At 39.0% G+C, this 25,208-nt stretch overlaps 1 protein-coding gene across 3 annotated transcripts in view; it reads right to left on the bottom strand.

The window, feature by feature from the left end:
• The window catches only part of CDC5L (cell division cycle 5 like), a 44,550-nt gene that overhangs the window by 15,056 nt on the left and 4,286 nt on the right, over window positions 1–25,208 (bottom strand). For 2 of the 3 annotated variants that reach the window (XM_026507335.4, XM_044387188.3), the window contains exons 3-13: window positions 25,011–25,172; window positions 24,293–24,420; window positions 22,220–22,319; window positions 15,990–16,208; window positions 14,045–14,189; window positions 12,320–12,508; window positions 7,648–7,805; window positions 5,854–6,016; window positions 3,940–4,104; window positions 1,251–1,331; window positions 714–956 (exon numbers count right to left, since the gene is read on the bottom strand). In XM_026507335.4, the coding sequence (XP_026363120.1) occupies window positions 714–956; window positions 1,251–1,331; window positions 3,940–4,104; window positions 5,854–6,016; window positions 7,648–7,805; window positions 12,320–12,508; window positions 14,045–14,189; window positions 15,990–16,208; window positions 22,220–22,319; window positions 24,293–24,420; window positions 25,011–25,172 (1,753 nt within the window). The remainder of the gene's footprint in view (window positions 1–713; window positions 957–1,250; window positions 1,332–3,939; window positions 4,105–5,853; window positions 6,017–7,647; window positions 7,806–12,319; window positions 12,509–14,044; window positions 14,190–15,989; window positions 16,209–22,219; window positions 22,320–24,292; window positions 24,421–25,010; window positions 25,173–25,208) is intronic. The other variant, XM_026507336.4, reaches the window with a different exon arrangement.

The raw sequence follows: 25,208 nt of genomic DNA, 5'->3' as shown, positions 1-25,208 counted from the left end.
GTTTCTCCCAAGTATGCAATAGCCCATACCAATCAACAGGTCTGTCACCGCCCCTCCGGGCTAAGGCCTACAGAAAAATGAGTAAAGCTAATGAGCACTCTGCTTCCAGCCACGGCACCAACTGTATTTTCTCATACCATGGAACAGATTCTATTCACGGTCACAGCTGTTTGCTCTGTCAAAGCAGAAATAATCAAATGCATATGGAGGAAGAGGCAGGACAGACTTGAAAACGTTTCTGTATTTACTTATCCAAAAGGATAGTGGGAAATCCTGTGAGGGAAAGAAATTCAGTAAACAGTATTTCCTTTCTCTGACTAGGTGAAAGAAACATTTTGAATATATGCTTGCTTTTTCATATTAATCTAAATAAATGAGATTTAAGTTTTAAAGGCATTCAATTCTACTCAGAAGTAGCAGAGTTAAACACAGGAAATGGCAATCACAGCAACCGTACATCAGACATACACCCATGAAACAAGAACACCTTGCCACCTAAGCCAGTGATCACCTGAAGAGCCCTAGTACAGAAGGGGAGGGGGCGTGGTCAAGTATGTCTTCTTCCTAACACTTAATATGAATGTTTATCTCCTAATCACATAATTCATTTGTTTATAAATATCAGCATGAGAAAATAAAGCTCACGTTCGTCCTTGATACATAGTACTTAATAAATACTTTATAAAGACTAAAACATTCCTGTTGAATCATACCTTTTTGAGCTCTTCTTTGGAGAATTTTTCATAAGGATTATGTTCCAGATAGGCAATGTGTTCTGAATTATTAGTACCAAATCCTACAGTTTTTCCTTTTTTATTTCCAGATGGTTCATAAGGATGATGTAGAAGGTCATAATGAAGCATTGTGATCATTTCTTTTTTGATTAGTTCTTCACTTTTTTGTAAATCTGTTAGAGGTGGTTCTACATTTAGGGGTCTTAGAATAGTTTCATTTACCTAAAATTTTAAAACAAGTACAATTACCAAACATATCACTGCAATACGGATGCTATTACTTGTTCTAGCGTGAATTAAATAGCAGTTTTACATTTTCAAAAGGAACTTTTTTTTTCCCCTTCTAAAGTCTTACTTGTACCAGTGAAACATTTTAGAGATTAAATCTGGGAACTGCTTTACTATATTCCAGAAAGTAGATAAAATTATGTTTTATAGACCTTATGAATGATATAAAAACATCAATCATATAAGAAGAAACTTAAAACTTCCTAAGCCAGAAATTCTAACACTTACTTCTGATGGTCTTGGCAGATCTTTCTGGACAGCTTTGTGCATTCGTTTCATTTCCTTTACACGCTCTGCCTCTCGTATAGCCTTAAAAAATTATTGTTATATCCATTATTACAGCTATGCAGTATTTGCCACATTTCATTAGACTTGAAAACACTTTATAAGAACATGTATGCTCAAGAGCTAATGCTACAGAAATCTGTGTAAGTTTGTAGAAAAACAATATAAGGCAACAGAATCAGTCTGTTCATTCTCTCCTTACAATACAAACTAACAACTGCCAACAGCTACTAGAGCATTCTCCAAGTTTACATGGCTCCATCCATCAGACAGTCATTCTTCTCTTGTTTAAACTGGAATCCTAATAAAAATCCTAGAAAAGAGCACAGGCAGTAATGTCTCTGACATCAGCTGTAGCAACATTTTTCTAGATATGCCTCCTGAGGCAAGGGAAATAAAAGCAAAAATAAACTATGGGAATAACATCAAAATTAAAAGCTTCTGCAGCACACTGAAGGAAATGATCAACAAAACTAAAAGGCAACCTGTTGAATGGGAGAAGATATTTGCAAATGACATATCCGATAAAGGGTTAGTATCCAAAATATATAAAGAATTTACACAACTCAACACCAAAAAACAAATGATTCAATTAAAAAATGGGCCGAAGAAAAAAAATGGGCAGAAGATGTGAACAGACACTTCTCCAAGATGACATCCAGATGGCTAATGAACACATGAAAAGACGCTCAACGTCTCTCATCAACAGGGCAATGCAAACCAAAACTACAATGAGATAGGGGCACCTAGCTGGCTCAGTTGGCAGAGCATCTGACTCTTGTTCTCAGGGTCGTGAGTTCAAGCCCCACATTGGGTGTGGAGACTACTTAAAAAACTTTTTTAAAAAGCTACAATAAGATATCACCCACACCTGTCAGAATGGCTAACTTCAAAAACATAAGAAACAACAAGTGTTGGCAAGGATGTGGAGAAAAAGGAACCCTCCTGTACTGTTAGCAGGAATGCAAACTGGTGCAGCCACTGTGGGAAACAGTATGGGAAGTTCCTCAGAAAGTTAAAAATTGAACTGCCCTACGATCCAGCAATCACACTACTGGGCATTTACACAAAAAACCACAAAAACACTAATTCAAAGGGATACATGCACCCTTATGTTTAGGGCAGCATTAATTACAATAAACAAATTATGGAAGTAGCCCACGTGTCCACGGATAGCTGAATGGATAAAGATGTGATATCAGTATGTATGTTTGTATGTACATACACATGTGTGTTTGTGTGTGTATGGATAGAGAAGACACGATACACACCCACCCACACTACAACGGAGTATTATTCAGCCTTCAGCCATGAAGAATGAAATCTTGCCAATTGCAAAAACATGGATGGAGACAGGGTATAATGCTAACTGAAATAAGTCAGTCAGAGAAAGGCAAGTACCGTATGATTTCACTCATATATAGAATTTAATAAAACTAGCAAAAGGAAAAAGAGAGAGACAAACCAAGAAACAGACTCTTAACTACAGAGAACAAACTGACGGTTAACAGACGGGTGGGTGGGGGGAAGGGTGAAACAGGTGCTGGGGATGAAGGAGTGCACTTGCCGTGATGAGCACTGGGTGATGTGTATGTACGGAAGTGCTGAATCACTACATTGTACACCTGAAACTAATATTACACTGTATGCTAACTATATTGGAATTAAAATAAAATTTAAAAATTAAAAATAAATAAATTGGAATCCTAAACTTAGAAGGGACTCTCAATTGTTCCTCCTGCAATACAACCCTCACTTCCACCCCAAAAGTTAGTGATTTTTAATTTAAAAAGCCAACCAATGAATGTGTTGTCTTCTGATTCTTAAATCATGAATTATGTGAGTTAACACATTAGAATTTCACAGCATTTCTAAGAGTAAATGTAGGGCAAAGTAACTAAGAGAACTAAACACAAAAAGTATTATCCTGTATTAAAAGCACATTCGTGTGATTTCTAAAATATATTTGTATTGATGCTACTCGCACTTCAGTTCCATGAAATCACTCAACTTCTAAAATCATCCTGAAATGGGACTGCAGAAACAAGTCCTAAGAGGGGTCACATGACCTCAGTGTGAAATCAAGATTCACCACTTCCCAAATATCAAAGCCGGGAAAGTTAATTAACCTGAGATTATTTCCTTACTTCTAAAATGAAGCTAATACCTATCCTATTTACATCACCAGGTTGGTATGTGCAAATAAATAACTATGAGATGTATCAGTATAAGATGTTACTATTATTATTCTGACACACTCGAAATTTCCCTGTCCCCCCTGCACACTAATATAAAATAAAATCAAAAAAATAAAATAAAATAAAAGACTACTTATGTGTATATTAAAGAGGCATCACAAATCCGATAGGAGGTATTTAAATTATATACATACATACACATACCTACACATCTTAAGAACGCCTATCAAGATATTCTCGGTATATTATTAATTACACGATTTTATGTTATTAATAATGGTAAGTAATTTACTTTAGAGAAATCTCTTTAAATACTGAAGAAACTTTTTTTTTTTTAAGGAAGGATCTTGACACATTTAATGACCATTCTTTATTGTCTCAGCCCACCGACATACTCAGCAACTTCACACTTCCTTTCTAGCACAATTACCCACCTGCTTTCGTGCATCCACATCAGCTGCATCTTCAATGTAAGTATCATCTATTTCACGGTCTTCCAGCTCCTTCTCAGCATTTTCTGGCAGAACAATTTCAAAGTCATTCTTAGGGGCAGGAAGGCCCAACAACCCTAAACGGAGATGTTCACGAGATTCTCTCTCCTGTAGAAAAAAGTTGGTCCATCTCAATTCATACACATTAAGAATTCAACCAATATTCTTTAAGAGTTTCTAAAAAATAATTAGCTTATTTTAATTCTAGAAAAATGATCCCTACCTTCAGAGCTCAGACGAGTTTTTTGCTTGATTTCTATCTCACTTTCTTCTCTAAATTAAGATCAATAACTCTGATTTGTGATCAATACAATTACTCAGGGATATTCTAAGAGAAGGTTTGGGAATTACCTCTGCAGGGGCAGAAAAATCCTTTAGGATTTCCATTTAAGGAAAACATTTCTGAAACTGAAATTTAACAGCAAATGAAAAGAACAAGTTCACAAGTTAATTTGTCCTTGGACTAATTAAACCTAATCTGAAAAGATGCCTGAATTTTTGTGTTTATTTTTAATTGACTAGGGCACCCGGCTGGCTCAGTCAGTGGAGAATGCAACTCCTGATCTCGGGGTCATTAGTTCAAACCCCATGTTGGGCATAGAGTTTACTTAAAGACAAATGGAAGGGAGGGAGGAAGGAATTACTAGATCATACGATGGCCAAAGAAAACAGTCTACTTTTCCCGAAAGAAACTGCCTGGTACCCCAAGTTTTCCCCAGTACATCCTTGGCTTACCTTTCCAGTCTCATTCCCCACAGCTCCATTACATGTATGGTAGGTGTGAGGACCCGATGAGCTGCTAGGTCCAAAACATGCTCCATGCTTACTCACATCGTGGCCTCCATCTGAGATAGCCCCCAATCTCCTTCTGAGCATACCTCCTCAATGAAGGCTTTCCAAGTGCCCACCCAACAAACGTGATTTTTGGCCACCCTAAGTATGTTGGTTTTACTCAGAGAGCTTATTCTGTTCTTATATTACAATTATTTTCAGACGTGGTTTAGTACGCCAATCTCTCCAAAATATAAACTTCCTTAAGACAAAGGACATCTTTACTCAACCTTAGATCCTTTCAAGTCTCCACATCAGCACCTTGCACACATTACATTCTTCATTTGTTTAGTTGTCATGTAGCCATTCACAGTTGATATTAGCTGATATCAATTTGGGCATCAACAAAATTCTAAACTAACCAAATCTATACATGAAGTTAGAATTAATTTGTAAAGTGAAAATAGGTCGATATCGCTGGAACTCATTAAAAAAAATCTTACAATGATTTTCTGTGGCATCACATAATAAGACCCATAGTGACATAATAAAAGTAGTAACAAGAATAGAAATAAAACTGTGGCTTTTATAATTAGCTGCCTACATCAGCTTGCAAAATACAAAAAGGAAAACTTCACTAAGATAAGCAATAAACATCAACTTAACTTGCCTTTGAGATCTAGACTATTCTTCTAAAAGTACAGAGCAAACAGAGGAATCAAGGCTCAAAACCTAATTTATGAAGCATTCCAAACTCAAATTTTATTTTATAGAAATAGAAAAAAAAAAGTATCAGTCAAGAAAGTAAACTATCATTAGCAAATGATAAAAAATAAAATCATATGAGATACAAGGAGCATTACTATCAGCATAATCAATATTCACAAACATATTAATAAGCAGGCTTATGAGAACAAAAGGTTCTCCTTCTCGAGTCCTCCAATCATTCTTTTCTGGCATCCGCAGGTATACAGTTTCTTAAGGTGTATGCAATGTGCACCAACGAGGGGAAATATTTTAATGCAGCACCCATGAGACAGAACGGTTTTTTTATAAAAATAGTATTAAAAGGGAATTGACATGTACCATCTGCTTCACATAAGAGGGATCACTGTAGTCTGCCATTCCATCCTCAGGATTAATGTTTAACTTGTCTCGAAGAGGCGTTCTACCGGGGGTGGAGTTAATAACCGGTTTGGGAGTTGTCCCACTGCGGGGAGTCAACCCTTCAGATCCATGAGAAGGAGTCCTAGAAAGACAGAAATTCCAATTAATGAAAGTGCCAATTTTATCTGGATTGTGCTTTCAAATGTTTTTCACACAAACTATGTGAAAATAATTTTCACAATATTTTATGTGAAAGCATAAAAGAAAGAAAGAAAGATCACAGAAATTCTGTCTCCCTACCTGGTTTTACGTTAGCTTTCTAGGTTATAAAACAGGTTTAGTTCAAGTAGCTTAGTATTTACACATAGTATTTTCACTTTAATGACTTCCAAATTATTCCATCTGACATTTTCTTGCCTTGCTAAACGAGGCCCACCAAGCATTATTTCAACCCTTCCTTGATGCACCGCAGGGGGGATGAGAACGTGGAGGTCAGCCACCCTGCTCAAAGACCCCCAGGAAACTCTTTTTTAGTTCAGTGGCTTCATCTTACCATTTGGCCCTCGTGGTGAGGGTCTGTTGGCTACAGCACCACTATCGTGGGTGTGCACTCACTTCAGTAGTTCCTCCCTTTACGTTTTGTTTGGAAACCAAACACAGGCTTATACATACTGAGTGAAGGCAGAGACTCTCTTAGGAATAAAGTCCATACAGTCTGCAACTTATATTTTAATTGATCAAAGCCTTTCTCTGTTGCTGTTGCTTATTTCCTTTATCTTGGCTGTTGCAGACAAGTGGCACTGCCAGACAGGTGTTCCCAAAGGTGAGGTGGGGTGTTATCATTAGACATGGTCCCTGTCCCCAAGGAGCTTACGATCTAGTTGAGATAAGACATTCACAGGAAAAAGAGGGATTAGGCTCTCCTACAAGCCTTGCAAAAGTATTAAATACTAAAAGGATTTGGCTGCTGATGCTTCTTGATCCTGCTGTTGGGTACAGTCATAACAGCCTGAGATGCTTCCCATACTAAACAACCAGGAGGAGGACATACCCCTAAACACTGAAAATTTAAAGTAAAGCCCAACGATTTCCAACCTTAAAAGCTCAAATTTCATTTTAATATGACTTGCTTCTACAGCATTTTTATCTCAAAAAGTCTTCTTAAAAAACAGTAACTTAAAACAAAACAAAAAAATTATAAACAAAGACTGAACTCTGACCTCTACTTAATGATATACACAAGACAGTGTTAGAAGTGAAATGGACAGAAACCTGCAACTGACTTTGAAATGCATTAAAAAATTAGATGGACTGACGGATATATGATAAATCGAATACAGTTAAGATGCTAACAACTGCAGAATCTAGGAGATAAGTAATACGGATGTTTGTTTTCCCATTCTTTTGACCTCTCTGAATGTTAGAAATTTTCATAATAAAATGCTGGGAGAAAAGCAATAGTAATACACAGATAAAGGACTACAACTTTTTTAAAATTCAACAAATGACCATTAACAGTGGACGATTTGTTCTTTTAAATCAGATAAAATGTATTCAGCAACAAGGTGACAGCATCGGAAACCCTGAAAAAAGAAGAAAGTTCCATATAGTTCTAACCAATTCCTGGATATTATGATGTTATTTACTACTATGAGTGAGAAGAAATCAAAAAGGCAAATTAAACCCTTATTTCCATTCTCCATCAACATTACTAAAGCAAACACGTCCAATCCTTGGATTCAAGTTTTCCTAAAACAGAAAAGGTTTACTTACTCACAATACCTGAATGGGGTGGAAAGAACTGTGTTTGGAGTCTGAACAACCTGCCGCTGTGGAGTCACGCCTGAGAAGTCACTCTCGTGCAAAGGGGTGTTAAGTCCACCTTTTAATGGGGTGTCCACGTTGGTCAGGGCCATGAGGTTCTGAGCTTCCTGATAAACAAGAAGGTAAAGAAGTGCATTTTAACAGTTCAGCCAGGAGAGCAGAATCCTCTCTTCTGGTCCTACTATATAAATCTCAAAGGAGACGGAATTCTTATACATGTTCTTAATGAACACCGAGACAGAGAATGAACTCTGGGCCGTGGCAGAATTCAATACTTCTATTCCTCTGTCAGCCTAATATAGCATCTCAGAGGTTTTGGAATGAAGTTTAAAATGTCAAGAAATGTTTTGAAATGAAATTATCATGACCTATTACCTGTGCCAAATCTCTTTACAATCATAAAGAACTAAGAATTCAGATTTCCCCAGGTGAGCCTAGGCTACATGTCACAACACCCAGATTTTTCTTTTTTGAGAGAGTGCACGCACACAAGCACATGAGTGTGCATACATGCGTGAGTGGGGGGGGGTGGTAAGGGCAAAGGGAAAGAGAGAAAATCTTAAGCAGGCTCCAAGCTCCACACGGAGCCCAACACAGGGCTCAACCTCACGACCCAGAGATCATGACCTGAGCCAAAATCAAGAGTCAGATGCTTAACTGACTGAGCTACCCAGGCGCCACCAGAACACCCAGATTTTAGTCTGGTTTTATCACTAACTCTATTCAGTCTTCATTAGCCCCTTTGAGTCTCAGTTTCCTCTACTGATAAGTTAAGATACCACTAACTGGCCTATCCATTTCCTGAGAAAACTCACGAGAGCAGGTTCCTTTCTGAAGTCTTGCTGTTCTCTTTAGGCAGGTCTGACATTGCTCTCTTTAGCCCCTCTACCACAACCCTACACTCGCTACTATCACTGCACCCACAATCTCCTCATCCCCAACTCCAGCCCTGTGAGAGACTACATTTTTCAAGATAGTCACAGCCATATCTCTCATCTCATGTGCTCTTCTTACGATTCAACCTTGATACGACTCCCATCAAGAGGGAATCCAGGTAGCCTTGTGAATTACCTATAACTAACAAAATGCAGCAAAGTGACACTGCTTGACTTCCAAGGAAGGATGAACAAAAACACAGCTTTCCACCACACTGACTACAACACCCCCACTGGAGCCTGGAGACACCATGGGAGAAGTTCAACTGTTCTGAGGCCACATGCTGAAAGAAAGCCCAAGCCACCGAGAGGCCACACAGATTTACTCCCCATTCTCAGGTGAGGACCCAACCCACAGCCAGCATGAACTACCAGACATGGAAAGATGATGATTCAAGCCCCTATGTGTCAAGACACCCCATCAAATGTTGAGTCTTCTTAGCTGAGGCCCTAGACTTCATGGAACAGAGACAAGCCATTCTTTCTGTGCCCTGTCCAAATTCCTGACCAACAGAGACCATTAACACAATAAAATGTTTTAAGCTGGTAAGTTTTGGGGCAAAACGAAGATAACCAGAGCAAGGCTTATTCATTCCATTACTGTGTTGTTCATATTCATTGGAAGGAACCTTGAATTTCACATTATCAAAGTCCTGTGTGTGTTCTTTTTGCCAGCCCAAATACAAACATTCTTCCCCAACTAGGCTCCCAAAAGGCTGGCCAGCTTTATACCTCTGGGCAGGAGATTGGAAGCCACTTCTCTCAGGAATTTGACTAACCTAAAAGAAAAGATGTAGAAATACTGACATCAAGAATTTGCCAATGATGGGTGCCTGGGCGGCTCAGTTGGTTGGGCATCTGACTCTTGATTTCGGCTCAGGTCATGATCTTAGGGTCATGAGATTGAGCCCCACATCAGGTTCCATGCTCAGTGGGAAATCTGCTTGAGATTCTCTCCCTCTCCCTTTGCTCCTCCCCCGTGCACATTAGCTCTCTCTCTAAAATAAATAAATAAATCTTTGGGGGGGGAGAATTTGCCAACGAAACCCCCCCAGCCAGTTCAGCCTGGAATCAAGGAGGCCTTACCCAAGGAGCTTCTAGTCTACTTTTAATTGCCCTGCCCTTAGCCCTTAGAAATAGGCAGATATAGGCAGAGAGCTAAAGATTACAAGATATTTGAGGAAATAGCCAATACAAAAAACAGAGAACAAAAGAAACTTAAATACTATGCAGGGAAAAGAAAACTTTTAAGAACAAAACAAAACCATCATTAATAGCCTCAGAGAAAGAAGACAAAATATTCATTAAATGAGACACTTAAAAACTGAACACATTTTTAAAAAGAGCTCTTAGAAATTAAAAATGTGATAGTAAAAAATTCAAAAACTGAACAAAGATAAAATTAAAAAAATCTCCTAGCAATAAATCAAAAGGTGAATCAAAACAAGAAACCAGAAAGGAATAAGAATTTGAGGTTCATAAAAAGGAACAGACCAATGAAAGGAGGAAACAAAAATTTTCAAAATAACATCCCAGAATCGAAGACCATGAGTCAGTCTCCAGAATGAAAAAATCCACCAAGTACCAAGCACAGTGACTAAAAACAGACCCACACCAAGAAATATGCATGTGAAAAAGAGAAGATCATATAAGCTTCCAGAGGGAGAGAAAAAGGGGTTTGCTATTAACAACCTAAATGGCACAGGTGATCTCAATAGCTGTAAGAGAAGCCAGAAGATGTTGGAGCACTGCCTTCAAAACTGTAATCAAAAACCATTTCAATCTGGGAATGCCTGGCTGACTCACTCAGTGGAGCATGCAACTCTTGATCTCAGGGTCATGAGTTCAAGCCCCATGCTGGGTACAGAGCTTACTTAAAAGGGGGAAGAAAAAAAAAAAAAAGAAAAGAAGATTTCAACCTAAAATTCTATACCCAGTTATACTATCAATCAGTTAAGAGGACAGAACAGAAATTTATATATATGCAAGGTCTTAAAAATTCCATCTGCCATGAACCCATCCTCAGAAAGTTACCAAAGGACATGCTTCACTAATAAGGGTGTAAACCAAGAAAACCAAAGGCGTGGGAGCCAGGGAAGAGGCAATCGAAGGGATTTTCTAGGGTGCCAGGAAATAAGAGAACAAGCTGTAAACAAGATCTAAAGAATAATCAGTCCAAAATAGAACATGCAGAAATTTTGAGAAAGACCTCTTCAAAAAGCTAAGAATATCTAAAATTTGATCAGATTACAGGAGATTTACACATACAGTGTCAAGTCTAGAGTTGAATTCCTACTAAGTAATGAGAAAATTTAGCATGTGAATAAAATAAGCATTAACTCAAAGAAAAAGATAATAATGTGCAGTAGAGTAATTATAAGGCACTTTGTAGGCTCAGCAATTAATAGTTTACAGTCATCAAAATTATGATATAATCATAATGGAATATGAGGGAATGGGAAGAGTGCATATGCATGGTAGAAGAAGAGGGTGTGAGAGCCAAATGTTCAAACTCCCAACTGGAAAAATGGCTAAAACTAAAAATAAATCCATAAGTAACAAGTGTCCCAGCAAAAAGGTGGTAAAAACAAAGAGTTCTAACTGGAGCCTCTAGAGAGCAAGCAATGAGGAGCACAACTTTCTCTTACTAAGTTTATTTGACTCCAAATCAAGACCTTAAAATTTCTGGGGGTGCCTGGGTGGCACAGTCAGTTAGGCATCCGACTCGATTTTAGCTCAGATCATGATCTCAGGGCTTTGGGATCGAGCCCTGCATCAGACTTAAGATCTTCTCTCTCTCTCCCTCTCTCTCTGCCCCTTCACACCCCACTTGTGTGTACTTGCTCTCTAAATAAACAAATAGATATTATATATAAATAAAAAATTATATTTCTGGGGCCCCTGGGTGGCTCAGCCATTAAGCATCTGCCTTCGGCTCAGGTCATGATCCCAGTGTTCTGGCATCAAGCCCCGCATCGCCTGCTCAGCGGGAAGCCTGCTTCTCCCTCTCAAACTCCCCTTGCTTGTGTTCCCTCTCTCGCTGTCTCTCTGCATCAAATAATAAAATCTTTTAAAAAAAATTATATTTCTGACTATCAGAGAAGAGGAAATGAGACGTAAGGGTGATCAATAGTGTTCTGTTAGGTGTGGCTATTCTCTGGCATATAAATACCCTAAGAACACATAGAGCTGTACGCCCCATGTGTTCAGGAGAAAGAGGGAAACAGTACTGATGGCAGCCTGTCCCCAGCTAAGTACAGAAATGCAAGGAAGTTTTAAAAATCACTAGTACAACTCCTGAAACCAATATGGACTGTATGTTAACTAAAATTTAAATTAAAAAAAAAAAAATCACCGACTACCTACATCCGCTTTCTAGGATTACTAGGCAATGTGAAATTTTAGAACACTGTGCTTTATTAACAGATACTAAAGATTAATGAAGGAGGAAGAGCTGGCCTCAAAAAAAAAAAAGAACCTACGAATTAATAAATGTAAACATGAAACCACCTAATTAATCTGCTAATTTAGTTTCCTTAATAAAGAAATCTCTAGAATCCATGCATTCAGGACTCAGTTTCAAACTGTTTACCCTAAAAGAAACAAACCAAATCACATACTGTTCTCCTTCATAACATTTTCAAGGACAACGAGGTGAAAGGCTCACACTACTATATGACAGTTACCTGCAGAATTCTATCTTGGGAAGCTGGTGTGCGAGGTGTTCGAAGAGCGATGCTGTTGTTGGTGACATTGTACTCAGACAAAAGAGTACTGGAGGCAGAGTTTGTTATGCCAGATTCCTCAGCAGTCTGACGTGCAATTTCACTTGCTTGGCCTACTTTCACAACCTCCTGGAGTTCTGCATCTGAAATCTAAAAAGACACAGTTATCAGCATGCAGCAATATTTTAACCGGGAGAACATCATAGCTTAAAACTTACACATTCCAGAAAGATGAATTGCTGAAGCTGTGTGTTGAGTACAGGGGTACTACTTTCTTTACTATTTGTGGATTTGAAAATTTCTATGATAAAGTTTTTAAAAGTCTTCCCTACATAATATGGGGGGAAATTCCATATATGATATACTTCAAGCTGCAAAGTCTTATATTTCCATAATGAAATTCTTTCAAACCAACATATTAATAAACCAAGAACATAAAATAATCATGTTTGTATAAAACTATCAAAGGGGGGGCAGAAAACCAATTAAAATATCAGAGTCCACTGAGCCACAAGATCCCTAAGAAAAATCAAAAGGTGTTATCTTAGTAATTTTATAAAAATAAGCATCCTAGGAGAACTAAGAAAAAAGCTACAGGCAAACTCTTAATTTAAGAAATATCACTACTTGGAATGGCAGCATCTGACAAACTTATGTCACGTTTATGCCCAAGAATTTTGTGTTGATGCAGCCAGCACATCATGAGGAGAAAGAACCTCTTCTGTCACACTAGGTCCATCCCTCTGCTCCACTAAACTGCCCAATTCTACGGAGCTGTACTACTCAAAATAAAACAAGAGCTTATTCAAAACTCCCATGGTTTTGACCAACTATAATTAAGTCAAAGGAAGAGAGCCTGGATAAGTTGAATGAGGGTGTGTTTCTCTCTCTCTTCTCCATAATTCCCACATTACTTTTCACAGCCGTTGTTTCAAAAAGACAAGTATGACACGGTAAAACATTCCCTATAAGAACGCAGCCTAAGGGCGCCTGGGTGGCTCAGTCAGTCAAGCGCTTGACTCTTGATCTCAGCTCAGGTCCTAATCTCAGGGTCGAGAGTTCAAGCCCAGCACTGGGCTCCAGGGTGGGCAGCACTGGGCTCCACGCTGGTCTCGGAGCCTGCTTTTTAAAGGGGGGAGGGGCGCCTGCGTGCCACGGTCCGTTATGCCTCCAACTCTTGGTTTCAGTTCAGGTGATGATCTCAGGGTCGTGAGAAGGAGCCCATATAGGACTCCGCACTCAGCACAGAGTCTGCTTGTCCCTCTACCTCCTACTCCGCCCGTCCCCCAACTCATGCTCTCTCTCTCTCTCCAATAAATACACAAAATCCTTAAAAAAGAAAGCAGCCTGAAGTCCACAAAGCCAAACATCACCTTTATGCTAGTCAGCTACAATAAGAGGCCAGGAGCGATAACCTGTTTGCAAATTGCTAAGAGCTGACAATTTACTTACTAAACCATCACAGGAACAGTTTAAGGCCTGACAGAATAACTGATACAGAGAAACTGTTACTTATCGTACTATATCACAATAACTTATTTTTATGTGGCTCACCTATCACACTGTGAACTTCTTAAGGGCATCCAACACCTAGCAAAAGCCTGGCACATAAACCCTCAAACATTTGCTAAGGAAATGATAAACATATGAGTTCACACAACGAAAAAACTGCTTTTATCAGATTACCTGAGGGGCAGGAAGTACTAGTTTGCTTCTCTTTTTAGTAAATTCAGAAACACCACTAGTCTGAAGAATAGCTGATGGTAAATCAGATTCTTTTTTCCTTTTCAAATGCTGCTTGTCTTTTTTTCTGTCTCTTCCTTCTTTTTCACTATCATGAATCAAAGTAGATAAGAGATTTTGTAAAGTTACATATAATCAGTAACAGTAAAAGCCATATAAATACTCATACGCTTCGAAAAAAATAATCCCATTCCTAAGAAAATAACTGCTAAAAAGAAAATCCAAATACATTAAGTTGTGCCCCTACACCATCACTTACCCACTATATTCAAGAGGAATGCAGACTTAGAATAGCAATAGAATTATTAAGAAAATAAGATATAGTACTAACTTATGTACCAAACACTGAGCCTATATAAAGACTATAATGATAAGCAAAATGTTATGTATAATTTCAAAGGGAAAACAGAACTACTCCCACATCACAATACTCTTACAAAAGCACGTGTGCGTACATATGAAAATGAAGACGACAAGCATAAAAAATGGGAAATAATATGAACAGGGGGATGGGATTAAAACACTGAATTTTTAAATTTCCCTTTAAAACTGTTCTTCGGAGCACCTGGGGGTGCAGTCAGTTGAACGTCTGACTCTTGATTTTGGGTCAAGTCATGATCTCGGGGTCCTGGAATCGAGCCCCGCATAGGGTTCCACACTGAGCGGGGAGTCTGTTTGCCCTCTCTCTCGGTTCCTGCTCCCAGTCTCTCTCTCGAATAAACAAAATCTTTAAAAATGTGTTCAATTGTTCATTATGATTCTTTTCTGTTCATGATTCTTTTTAATTCATAAATTTTTTTAAAAGATATTTTAACTGGGGCGCTTGGGTGGCACAGCGGTTAAGCGTCTGCCTTCAGCTCAGGGCGTGATCCTGGAGTTGTGGGATCGAGCCCCGCATCGGGCTCCTCTGCTGTGAGCCTGCTTCTTCCTCTCCCACTCCCCCCGCTTGTGTTCCCTCTCTCGCTGGCTGTCTCTCTCTCTGTCAAATAAATAAATAAAATCTTAAAAAAAAAAAAAAAAGATATTTTAACTAACAAATGGTTACAAACACCAGGCTTGAGGCCACATTTTGAAAGCTTCAAGAATGCCTCCTCCCAGTCTGCATGTCGGCCCCATCTAGCCTGCCCCTTCCAGATGATCCTCTCCCACTTCAACCTCTTCATCTGCACAGGCTACCTAAAACAAGGTCTTAATTTGAGAAATAAATATAATGGAGTACATCCAAGAAAATGTTGTTTCACAGTGCCTGACATCTGTTGTTTAGTACCAATTCATGTCAACAAAAATGAAACATCAGTGAGGGAGGAGAAAACTAAAACTCTTTGACAATCAGGAAGGGCTCTCCCCACAATACTCAAAAGCAAGAATGGAGAAACCCTAAAAATCCCTAGAAATAGGCAAAATCATCTGCACCCTTAGACAAACACTTTATAAATACACTTACTTATCCCCATTAGGTAAAAAGATTTAAGTATGCACCAGTAACTTTTTTCTTTTAATTTCATTCTAAGAAAAACCGAGATAAAATTTTCACTAGAAAAGACAAAAAGAACCAGACCAGATTTTGACAGATTCCTTGGGCCATCAGTCAAATAACTAACCCGTTCACAGATGTACATAAACGTTAAGATGGTGACTCAGTGAGCAGACAGTACACTAAGAGCCAAGTGCTGACATTTCGAGAGATGCAAACAGCCTTCTGTGCCAAAAACATGACAGCAAGGGTCACTGGTTTTCTCAGAAAGGTGAATCCAGTAAATAAATAAAAACACTATGTCGGCCACATTGTCCTAAATAATAAAAATCTGGCTCTGACAAGGATAATGCATGGCCCGCCATAAAATTCCGACTACACTTTTTCATTTTCAAAATCAGAAAGGCAGCTTACGATCTTAGTTCCCCATCAAGATCCTGTTGTCTTAATTTTCTGAAATCTGCATCGAGAGCCTGGTAGTTTTCCTCAGAAGTATCATAGAAACCAAGAGCAGGCTTTTTTTCAAATGGGATTTCAGCATTATAATCGACTCCTCTCTTCTTTTTTCTCTTCTTCTGAATTTCTATGCCAGCTGCTCGAAGTTCTCTTCTCTTCTGGAGGGCTGCAAGACGCCTGAAGAAAAAGATCACAGGATCACTTTGAAAATCACACAGCATGGGGAAGGGACAGATCATCCAACAGAGTTAAGAAAACTATCTGGTTATATGGGGAAGAAATATTTATTTAAATCCTCACCTCACACCATTCACCAAAACAATGGAGGTTGGAATTCACCTTTTGATTTAAAGGTTACACACACAAGCAAAAAGAAAGCAAAAAGAAAAACCAGAAGGAACTACAAGTAAATATGTGTCTGATCTCTGGATGGGAATGTATTCACCTGATATAAATTATATAAAGGGCAACAGTAAAGATCAACAACTTTGAATTTTTTTTTAGGATTTTAAGTAATTTCTACGTCCAACGTGGGGCTTCAACTCACAACCCCGAGATCGAGTTGCATGCTCTACCAACTGAGCCAGGCGGTTGCCCCAACAGCTTTGAATTTTTAATTTTATATCTCTATAGCACTATTTTTTTAAATCATGAAACAAAATTGACAGGCAAGTAACAGGAAAAAACATTTGCAATTTAATATGGGCAATAGTTAGATATAAAGAATCTATGCAGGGTTTTTTATGTATGTTTTTTAATGTATCCTAAGGGGGAAAAAAAAACAGAAGGAAATAAATAGTTCACTAAGGAAAAAAATAAAAATAACCAAAATGATGAAAGGTATACTTAGCTAAGAATCACAAATTAAATCAAGTACCATTTCTGCATATCTCATTAATAGTGTTCAGTTTTTTGTTTTGTTTTAATGGCAAGCATGCAAAAAGTGGATAGTCACGCACACTGGTAATGGAAAGTAAACTGGTATAGCTTTCCCCAAAGAGAAATTGGAAATATACATTAAAATCCCTAAAGTTTCTCATATTTTTTTAACACAACAATTTCACTCCTCAGCCTTTAGCCTAAAGAAATGAATACCATGAACAAGGATTTAGCTACAAGACTTCACCAAGCACTGTTCATTAGCTGATAACTGGACACAATCTAGACATCTAATAGTAAGAAATTAGCTAAGGGCATTTAGAGCACAGCTATAAGATAGGATATTACACAGCCATCTGCATAACTTTTAAAAAACCTGTCAATCTACTCTGCCACGGAAAGATGCCCAAGACATACTGGTGTGTCAAAAATGTTACCAAGTTCACAGAGCAACATGTAAAAATTACATGCGTATCTATCAGTGAACATATGCATAGAAGATGTGAAACATGTCCACCAAAATATTAACAATAACAATCACTGGAGGTTGGAATTTCATTTCATCTTTACTTTTTCGTATTTTCCCATGATGCTATAATTTGAATGATTTAATGATGAGAAAAGTTATTTACAATATTAATGAAGAAAATTCAGTATGCAGAGCCTCATGCTGGAAGTTGCTCCTACATACTGACGAAAATTAGGAAAAAAAAAAAAAAACAACCTTTAAAAAGCTCTGGAAAAGGGGCGCCTGGGTGGCGCAGTCGTTAAGCGTCTGCCTTCGGCTCAGGGCGTGATCCCGGTGCTCTGGGATTGAGCCCCACATCAGGCTCCTCCGCTAGGAGCCTGCTTCTTCCTCTCCCACTCCCCCTGCTTGTGTTCCCTCTCTCACTGGCTGTCTCTCTCTGTCAAATAAATAAATAAAATCTTAAAAAAAAAAGCTCTGGAAAGGAAAAATGTTTAAGTCTCTGGAAAGGATCCTAAGGAGATACAGCACATAAAGAAACATTTATTCAAGAAAATCTAAAAGAGGACTTCCACTACCTCCATGGTGACATCAGTCTGTACTTTCTTTTTTTTTTTTTTTTTTTTTTTTAAGATTTATTTATTTATTTAACAGAGAGACAGCCAGTGAGAGAGGGAACACAAGCAGGGGGAGTGGGAGAGGAAGAAGCAGGCTTCCAGCACAGTAGGGAGTCCAATGTGGGGCTCAATCCCAGCACTCTGGGATCACGCCCTGAGCTGAAGGCAGACGCTTAACGACTGAGCCACCCAGGCGCCCCCAGTCTGTACTTCCTAATTGATTAAGTTCTTCTTTCCAGCTTATTTCTTAACTCAGGCAAAAGACCCTGCAGGCAAAGCAACCCCTGATGGGAATGGAAACTACCCCTCAAGCAATAAGGACTGCCCTGAGCCAGAGAGACCCTGCGTGACTGACTCCAAGACAGTGACGGACCTGCCCTTTCCTGCACACCTGCACATACCCACTGACCTTTGTCCCACATTTTCCTTATATAAACCTAGAAATATTTTTCGGCACTTTGGACAGAGTCTTGGAGATGCCAGTCCGTGCTCTCCGCACGAAGAGAGGAGTTTCACCACCAGTCGTCTCTATACCTTCGGATTTTGTCAGCCACGAGTGGCCAAACCTGGTCTGTTCGGGACCCCCGGAGCCGGGTGCTCTTGTACACCTGCGCCCCAGCTCCAGTTTAAAAAAAGTGAGAGTCTGTGGTATCTGAATTAAGACCCACTTTCTCTTCTCCTACCCCCTCTCAGCTCTGGGAGATAGAAACTCTACTCCACACTGATGCAGCCAAAAACACAGGGTTCTCTCGCCCCTCCAGTTCCCCATAGGGGGGCTTTCCCTCCAGGAGGGGCAGGGCATCAGCAATTCCCACCCTGCCTCCAGAAACCTGTTGCAGAGGCTAAATTCCATCAAGAGTTGCCCAGAACCAGGGCCACCGCCTTCTTCTACCCAGACAGAGGCTCTACCTTGGGTACAACGCTACTCAGAATTCTGGTGCTCCAGGAAGGGGTCCTTGCCCTGGCTTGCGGGATGGGGCTTCCACAGGACAAGCAAGCCATGGAGACCCGGGGCTGCGGCCCGCACCGAGCACTCGGCCCCTGTGGTGGGGAAGTCCTTCAGAGACAAACACACAAGAGAAACTGACTTCATTTGCCACAGAGTATGGAGAAAATGTTCAAGCCTGAGGGCACTCTCAAAAATGGTGGAACCTATGAAAGGTAACTGGGAAGACACTGCTAGATTCACTGAAGATACAGGCTAAACTGTAGGCCCACTAGTTTGCCAGAGAGAAACAAAGAAAGAAAAAAATGGGAGCGCCTTTCTGGGGTCAGAACAAATACCAAACATTGACCTCAGAAACTACCCCTTCAAAGGAGCCCAAATTTAATTGGATCAGTTTGTTAGGGTAATTTATGCCCGCCAAGACTGAAAATATAGGAATCAGCTGGCAATTAGTAGAGTTTAAAAACTGGGTGTAGCCAGGGAAAAAGATGTCAAAGTATTGTCAAGACCGCATCCTCCCAGGGTGACTGTGGGCATACCCAGGACAGCACACCCCCCACCCGTGAGGAGCAACATCAGAGGCTTTACATTTCTGAGGGGAGGGAAGGAGAGAAGAGACTTCACTAAAATTTTAAACCCACCATCACTAAACAAACAAGCAAATAACAATAAGAAGTTAGGGGTGGGGAGAACATAGTACCCAGAAGTGTTACAATATATCATCTAAAGTGTCTAGTTCCCAACAAAAAAATTTGAGACATGCAAAGAAACAGGAAAGCATGACCCCATACACCAGAAAAAAAGCTGGCAACAGAAACTGCCAGTGAGAACAACCAGATGTCAGATTTAGTAGACAGACTTCAACAGAGCCATTCATGTTCAAAAAACAAAAGGAAACCGTGATTAAAAAAGCAAAGGAAGGTATGATGAAAATGTTGCATCAAACAGAAAAAATGAGTAAAGAGACAGAAATAAAAGAACCAAATACGAAGTGTGGAGATGAAAAGTATAAAGCTAAAATGAAAACTTCCCTAGAAAGGCTCAACAGTAGGTGCAAACCAACAGAGGAATAAGCGAATTTACGGAAAGATGGGTCAAGATTACACAATCCAGAAAAAGAAGAGAAAAAGAAACAAGAACAGAGCCTCACATCATGAACCGCACCAACATATGCACAACAGGAATACCAAAAAAAGAGAAAAAGAATAAAATAGTCAAAGAAATAATGGCCAAAATTTCCCCAAAATTCACGGAACCTACACATCCAGAACGATCAACAAACCCCAAGCCAGACACACAAAGAAATCCACAACCAGAAACATGCTAAAAACACTACAAGCCAAAGACAAGGAGAGAATCTTCAAAGCAACAAGACAAAGATGACTTCATGGCTTACAAGGAACTCCAATTAGATTAACGGCTAACTTCTCATCAAAACAGCACATACAATATGATCCAAACTCATACAAATGTTACTGTGTGTGTGTGTGTACACGTAAACGTACCTCTGCATCGAAAGAAAGGTTTATAAAACAATTTCATTCTATAATAAAGGAAATAAAGACTTCAAATGACATCAGAAAACCTTTACAATATATAATGCTAAGTGAATAAAACCAAGCTACGTAGCATCTTATCAACCACTCCTGAAAGAGAAAATAGTACAACACAGGAGGAAAAGTGTATTACTTTTATAATCAATGAAAAGCTTTAAAACAGATCTGTAATTTAGCATTAAAGGAAACAGGCCTGCAATGTATTCTGCATACAAACCAATCTAATCTATAAGATACATGTACAACACAAGTTATTAAGATATATGGATTCTACAAGAAAATCTATGGGATAGTACAGAATAAATTTCAATCTGCAAAACAGTACTTAAAAGCAAGCAGTACGTTATACTGAGAGAGAAGCATCCTTGGCCCAATCTACATGGTTAAAGAGCTCAAAGTATCTGGTCTCCAAACACCAATGGACAAAAATGAAAAAGTGAATTTTTTTCAACCCTACTCACATTACTTAACCTTAAATAGTGTACAAAAGAGAAAAATGAAACTGGGCAGAAAATTGAGCATCTCCTCTTGGTTTACTGTTCTAGGCCATTCAAACCCCCCTTAAGTAACTATTTTGGTCTAGTGACTGACCAACTATGCCAACAAGCATCCTCAGGCATGAAAGAATCCTCCATCCCAGGATCTGGCACCTCAAAGTCATTACTGGGAAAACTATCAACACAATGCTAGTCATCGAGTCAGGAAGTACTTCCCAGTGTGGGGACCAAAAAAGGCAGCTGTGTAGGCTGAGGTTATTCCAATGCCTGAATTCCAAAAGCTAATAAGCTCTTCCACAATTCAGATTTTCCCTTTATCCACTTCATCTTGGTTTCTGGGCCATTAGAAGTCATGTCAATCACAGACCTAACCAAAAGGAAAAAGGAAGGGGAAAGTGGAGAAAACCTTGAACAGACAGCAATACTTAATTCCACTCACTTTTCAAATGAAAATTTCTATAAGAGCCTAAAATTTGGTTCAAGGCTCATTAACTCCTTCCACATCCAGCCAAGTTTCCTATTTCACAGCCAATGCCTGCACAATACCATCAAGAAGATTAAGTGGCAGTCACGCTGAAGTCACATAGCCTTGTGTATCCTCTAGCCATCTGACTCCCAAGACGGTCACAACAAATGAGGCTCTCCTACGTTAACAGAACAAATTAACATACCAAGTGACTATCTGGGCATTACCTCTGCCAACATCTTTTACTTCTTACAGCATCTTTTTCAATACATTTTTTTTTCCTGTATCTACTCTACAACGGTTGGGGGAAAAATAAGACTTTTCCAAAGTATGGGGGTGCCTGGCTGGCTCAGCTGGAGGAGCATGCGACTCTTGATCTTGGGGTTGTGGGTTCAAGCCCATAGTGGGTATAGAGATTACTAAAAAAATTGGAAGAAATCCACAAACAGAAACATCATGCTAAAAATGCTAAAAGCCAAAGACAAGGAGAAAATCTTGAAAGCAGCAAGAGAAAGATGAAATCATTTTTCATGGCTTACAAGGGAACTCCGAGAATATTAGCAAACTTGGAACTGGACAATTCTAATTATTACTCACCCAACAAAGTTGATAAATCACAGTTTTACTGGGTCTAAAAATCCACAGACTAATTGTTCAACTATAGCTTTTATTACTCACCCAACAAAGTTGATAAATCACAGTTTTACTGGGTCTAAAAATCCACAGACTAATTGTTCAACTATAGACGGAAACAACCATACCTTGCTTCTTCCAATTGTTTCTCTCTTGCTTTCCTCTTGGCTTTCTTTCCCTGAGTATTTGCCAGGCGGGCTCTAGCTTCAGAAAGCATCTCAAGTTCATCTGCAAAAATAAAGAGAAGAAAAACTAAGTTCTCCAACAGAAGCAAGGTATGTGAGACACACTGTACTGCTTAAGAAGAGAAAATCCATAAATGTAATCATTTTACGGCATAGCATAATGGAAATAGCTTGGGTTTTGAAGTCAGAAAAACCGAAGTTATTTTTTTTTTTATTTTATTTATTTTTTTTTTATTAATAATGATTTTTTATTATATTATGTTAGTCACCATACAGTACATCCCCGGTTTTCGATGTAAGGCTCGATGATTCATTAGTTGTGTATAACACCCAGTGCACCATGCAATATGTGCCCTCCTTACTACCCATCACCGGTCTATCCCATTCCCCCACCCCCCCCCCTCTGTAGCCCTCAGTTTGTTTCTCATAGTCCATAGTCTCTCATGTTTCATTCCCCCTTCTGATTACCCCCCTTTCTTTATCCCTTTCTTCCCCTACTGATCATTCTAGTTCTTATGTTCCATAGATGAGAGAAATCATATAATAGTTGTCTTTCTCTGCTTGACTTATTTCACTTAGCATTATCTCCTCCAGTGCCGTCCATAGAAAAACCGAAGTTAAAAACTAGGCCCACCACTTGCTAGCTACGTGACCCTGGATAATTTATTTACCCTCCCTAAGCATGTTTATCATCTTCAAAAAGAGAGTAACAAGTCCTATTTCACAGGAATGTTGAGAAGAGCTAAGTAAAATATAACAGGTAGAGTATATTTATCATATACATACGTCCTTCATTATCATCAACTGACAGCACCAATCATGAAAAACTATTATTAAAACTACTTAATTATAAAGAAATGGATAATCTCCATTAGATACACCTTTTTTCCCTCTATTTCTCTCTTCCAATACATTTCCATGGCTCCCACAATAAAACAGATATCTTTACTGATACCTTAGAGCAATTCCTATATATGGCTGTCCAGTGGAATCACAAGGGAACTTGTAAAAAAACTCAAGATTCCAGAATTACCCCCTCCACACTCCAGCTTACTGACTCAGATCTCCTGGGGAGGTCCTGGTACCTGTGTTTTTAAAAGTTCACCAAAAGGGGGCGCCTGGGTGGCACAGCGGTTAAGCGTCTGCCTTCGGCTCAGGGCGTGATCCCAACGTTGTGGGATCGAGCCCCACATCAGGCTCCTCCGCTATGAGCCTGCTTCTTCCTCTCCCACTCCCCCTGCTTGTGTTCCCTCTCTAGCTGGCTGTCTCTATCTCTGTCGAATAAATAAATTAAAAAAAAAATAAAAAAAAATAAAAAAATAAAAGTTCACCAAATGACAATGATGCAGGTGGAAACCACTACCTTTAAACTTTTAAATTTTAAAATCTCAACAAATAATCACCGAATGCTTCACAATTACCCTGTGGGGTAAGATAATTATTATTCTCCATCCAGCAGGAAAGAGAATCAAATCTCAGAAAGATTATATGACTTGCCTAAGGTCAAATAGCTAGTAAGTGGCAGATGTTGAGTCTAAAACCCAGTTCCATTGATTCTTGATTCAATGTCTGAAGAAGGGATCCTAAGTCTGCCTCATAGTACTGCAGTGCTGCCTTTTCACAAAGATTAAACTACCTGCCTGAAGTCAAAGTAGTTAATAGGACTGGAACCCCAAATCCTGTCTTGTTGTCGCCACCTCTCTCCATGTAATGGGAATGAGAAAACAGAAGCCTCAAGGGCTTACCACTAGGCTTTAGGAAATCTGTCTAGCAGTATTACTCTGCTTAATTTATTACACGAATTGAAAACTCAAAAGCTAAAGACACAGTGTCCAGAAAGAGCAATTACTCCGTTACAAAAGACTGGACACATTTAGAAAGCGACGAACAAATGCAAACAGAACTGGGGTTCTAAAAAGTCAGAGAAGCTTAGAAAGAAACTCAAGGAGAGTTAAAAAGAGACTGGAGGAATCTATGGTTACCGAAGAAATAAATTCCTCAGGAGCATACACTCACCCTCATCCATATCAATTGGATCGGGCCTTGCTGGTTTTGTTTCTGGATTTGGATCTATTTCTCCAGGTTTAAGTTTTCGTGGATCATCCGTTGTTTCCTCTTCATTGTCTCTCTGTGCAGCTTTATCCCTAGAAAAAGGCCCAGAGAAGTTAGTCACACTAGCACACCATTCAGTCTCAGAAATACCAGGTTCCCTAGCGTTGGCATTCTTTTCTTTCAAAACCCCAACAGATGGGCATTCACAAAATAAAGTGATTCTACTATTGCTTCACCTGAAAGAGATGGTATTAAAATTCTAATTTCAATGACTGTTTCCATTCACTATGAAATACAATCCAAGCAGCTCCTTAATCACAAATGCAGGAAAGCTATACAAATAAAAAAACTTTTAATGAAGAACCAAGATGTCCTGGTTAACTCTCAGCAATGTGATTATGGGTGACTTTTGGGGGTTTTTTACGACTTTTCCCTCAATTTTCTAGAATAAATATATATGATTTGTCTAACACGTTTAAATTATTCTTTTAAAGATATATAACAAGTATATAATTTTAATCCATCACATGAGACTTAGAGTATATAATTCAATAGCTTTAGCTCCCTTCGTTTTACTCAGATCTACAACTAAATGTTTAAAGACAGAGCATGCTAAAAGCTTATTCAGCCTCATTCAGACGATATACATATATTTTGATACTGCTTTTGGAAACTGACTTACAAAAGAAACTCATAGTGTTCCAAGCACTGGGCGGCTGTTCTTCCGATGATTGGCGCAATGGTCCTCCACTGAGTTGGCATCAACTTAGCCAAGTGTAAGAGTTTTTCTTCTTCTTCTCTGGACCATTCTGTTTTCTTAATGCTTGGATCCAGCCACTCATACCTATTAAAAAGATACCATTTTGTATGTTAAATCTGT

The sequence above is a fragment of the Ursus arctos genome, unplaced genomic scaffold, assembly GCF_023065955.2.
Source record: "Ursus arctos isolate Adak ecotype North America unplaced genomic scaffold, UrsArc2.0 scaffold_29, whole genome shotgun sequence".
Lineage (NCBI taxonomy): Eukaryota > Metazoa > Chordata > Mammalia > Carnivora > Ursidae > Ursus > Ursus arctos.
The sequence above is the reverse complement of the archived record's forward strand: the minus strand, read 5'-3'. Positions and strand labels throughout refer to the sequence as shown.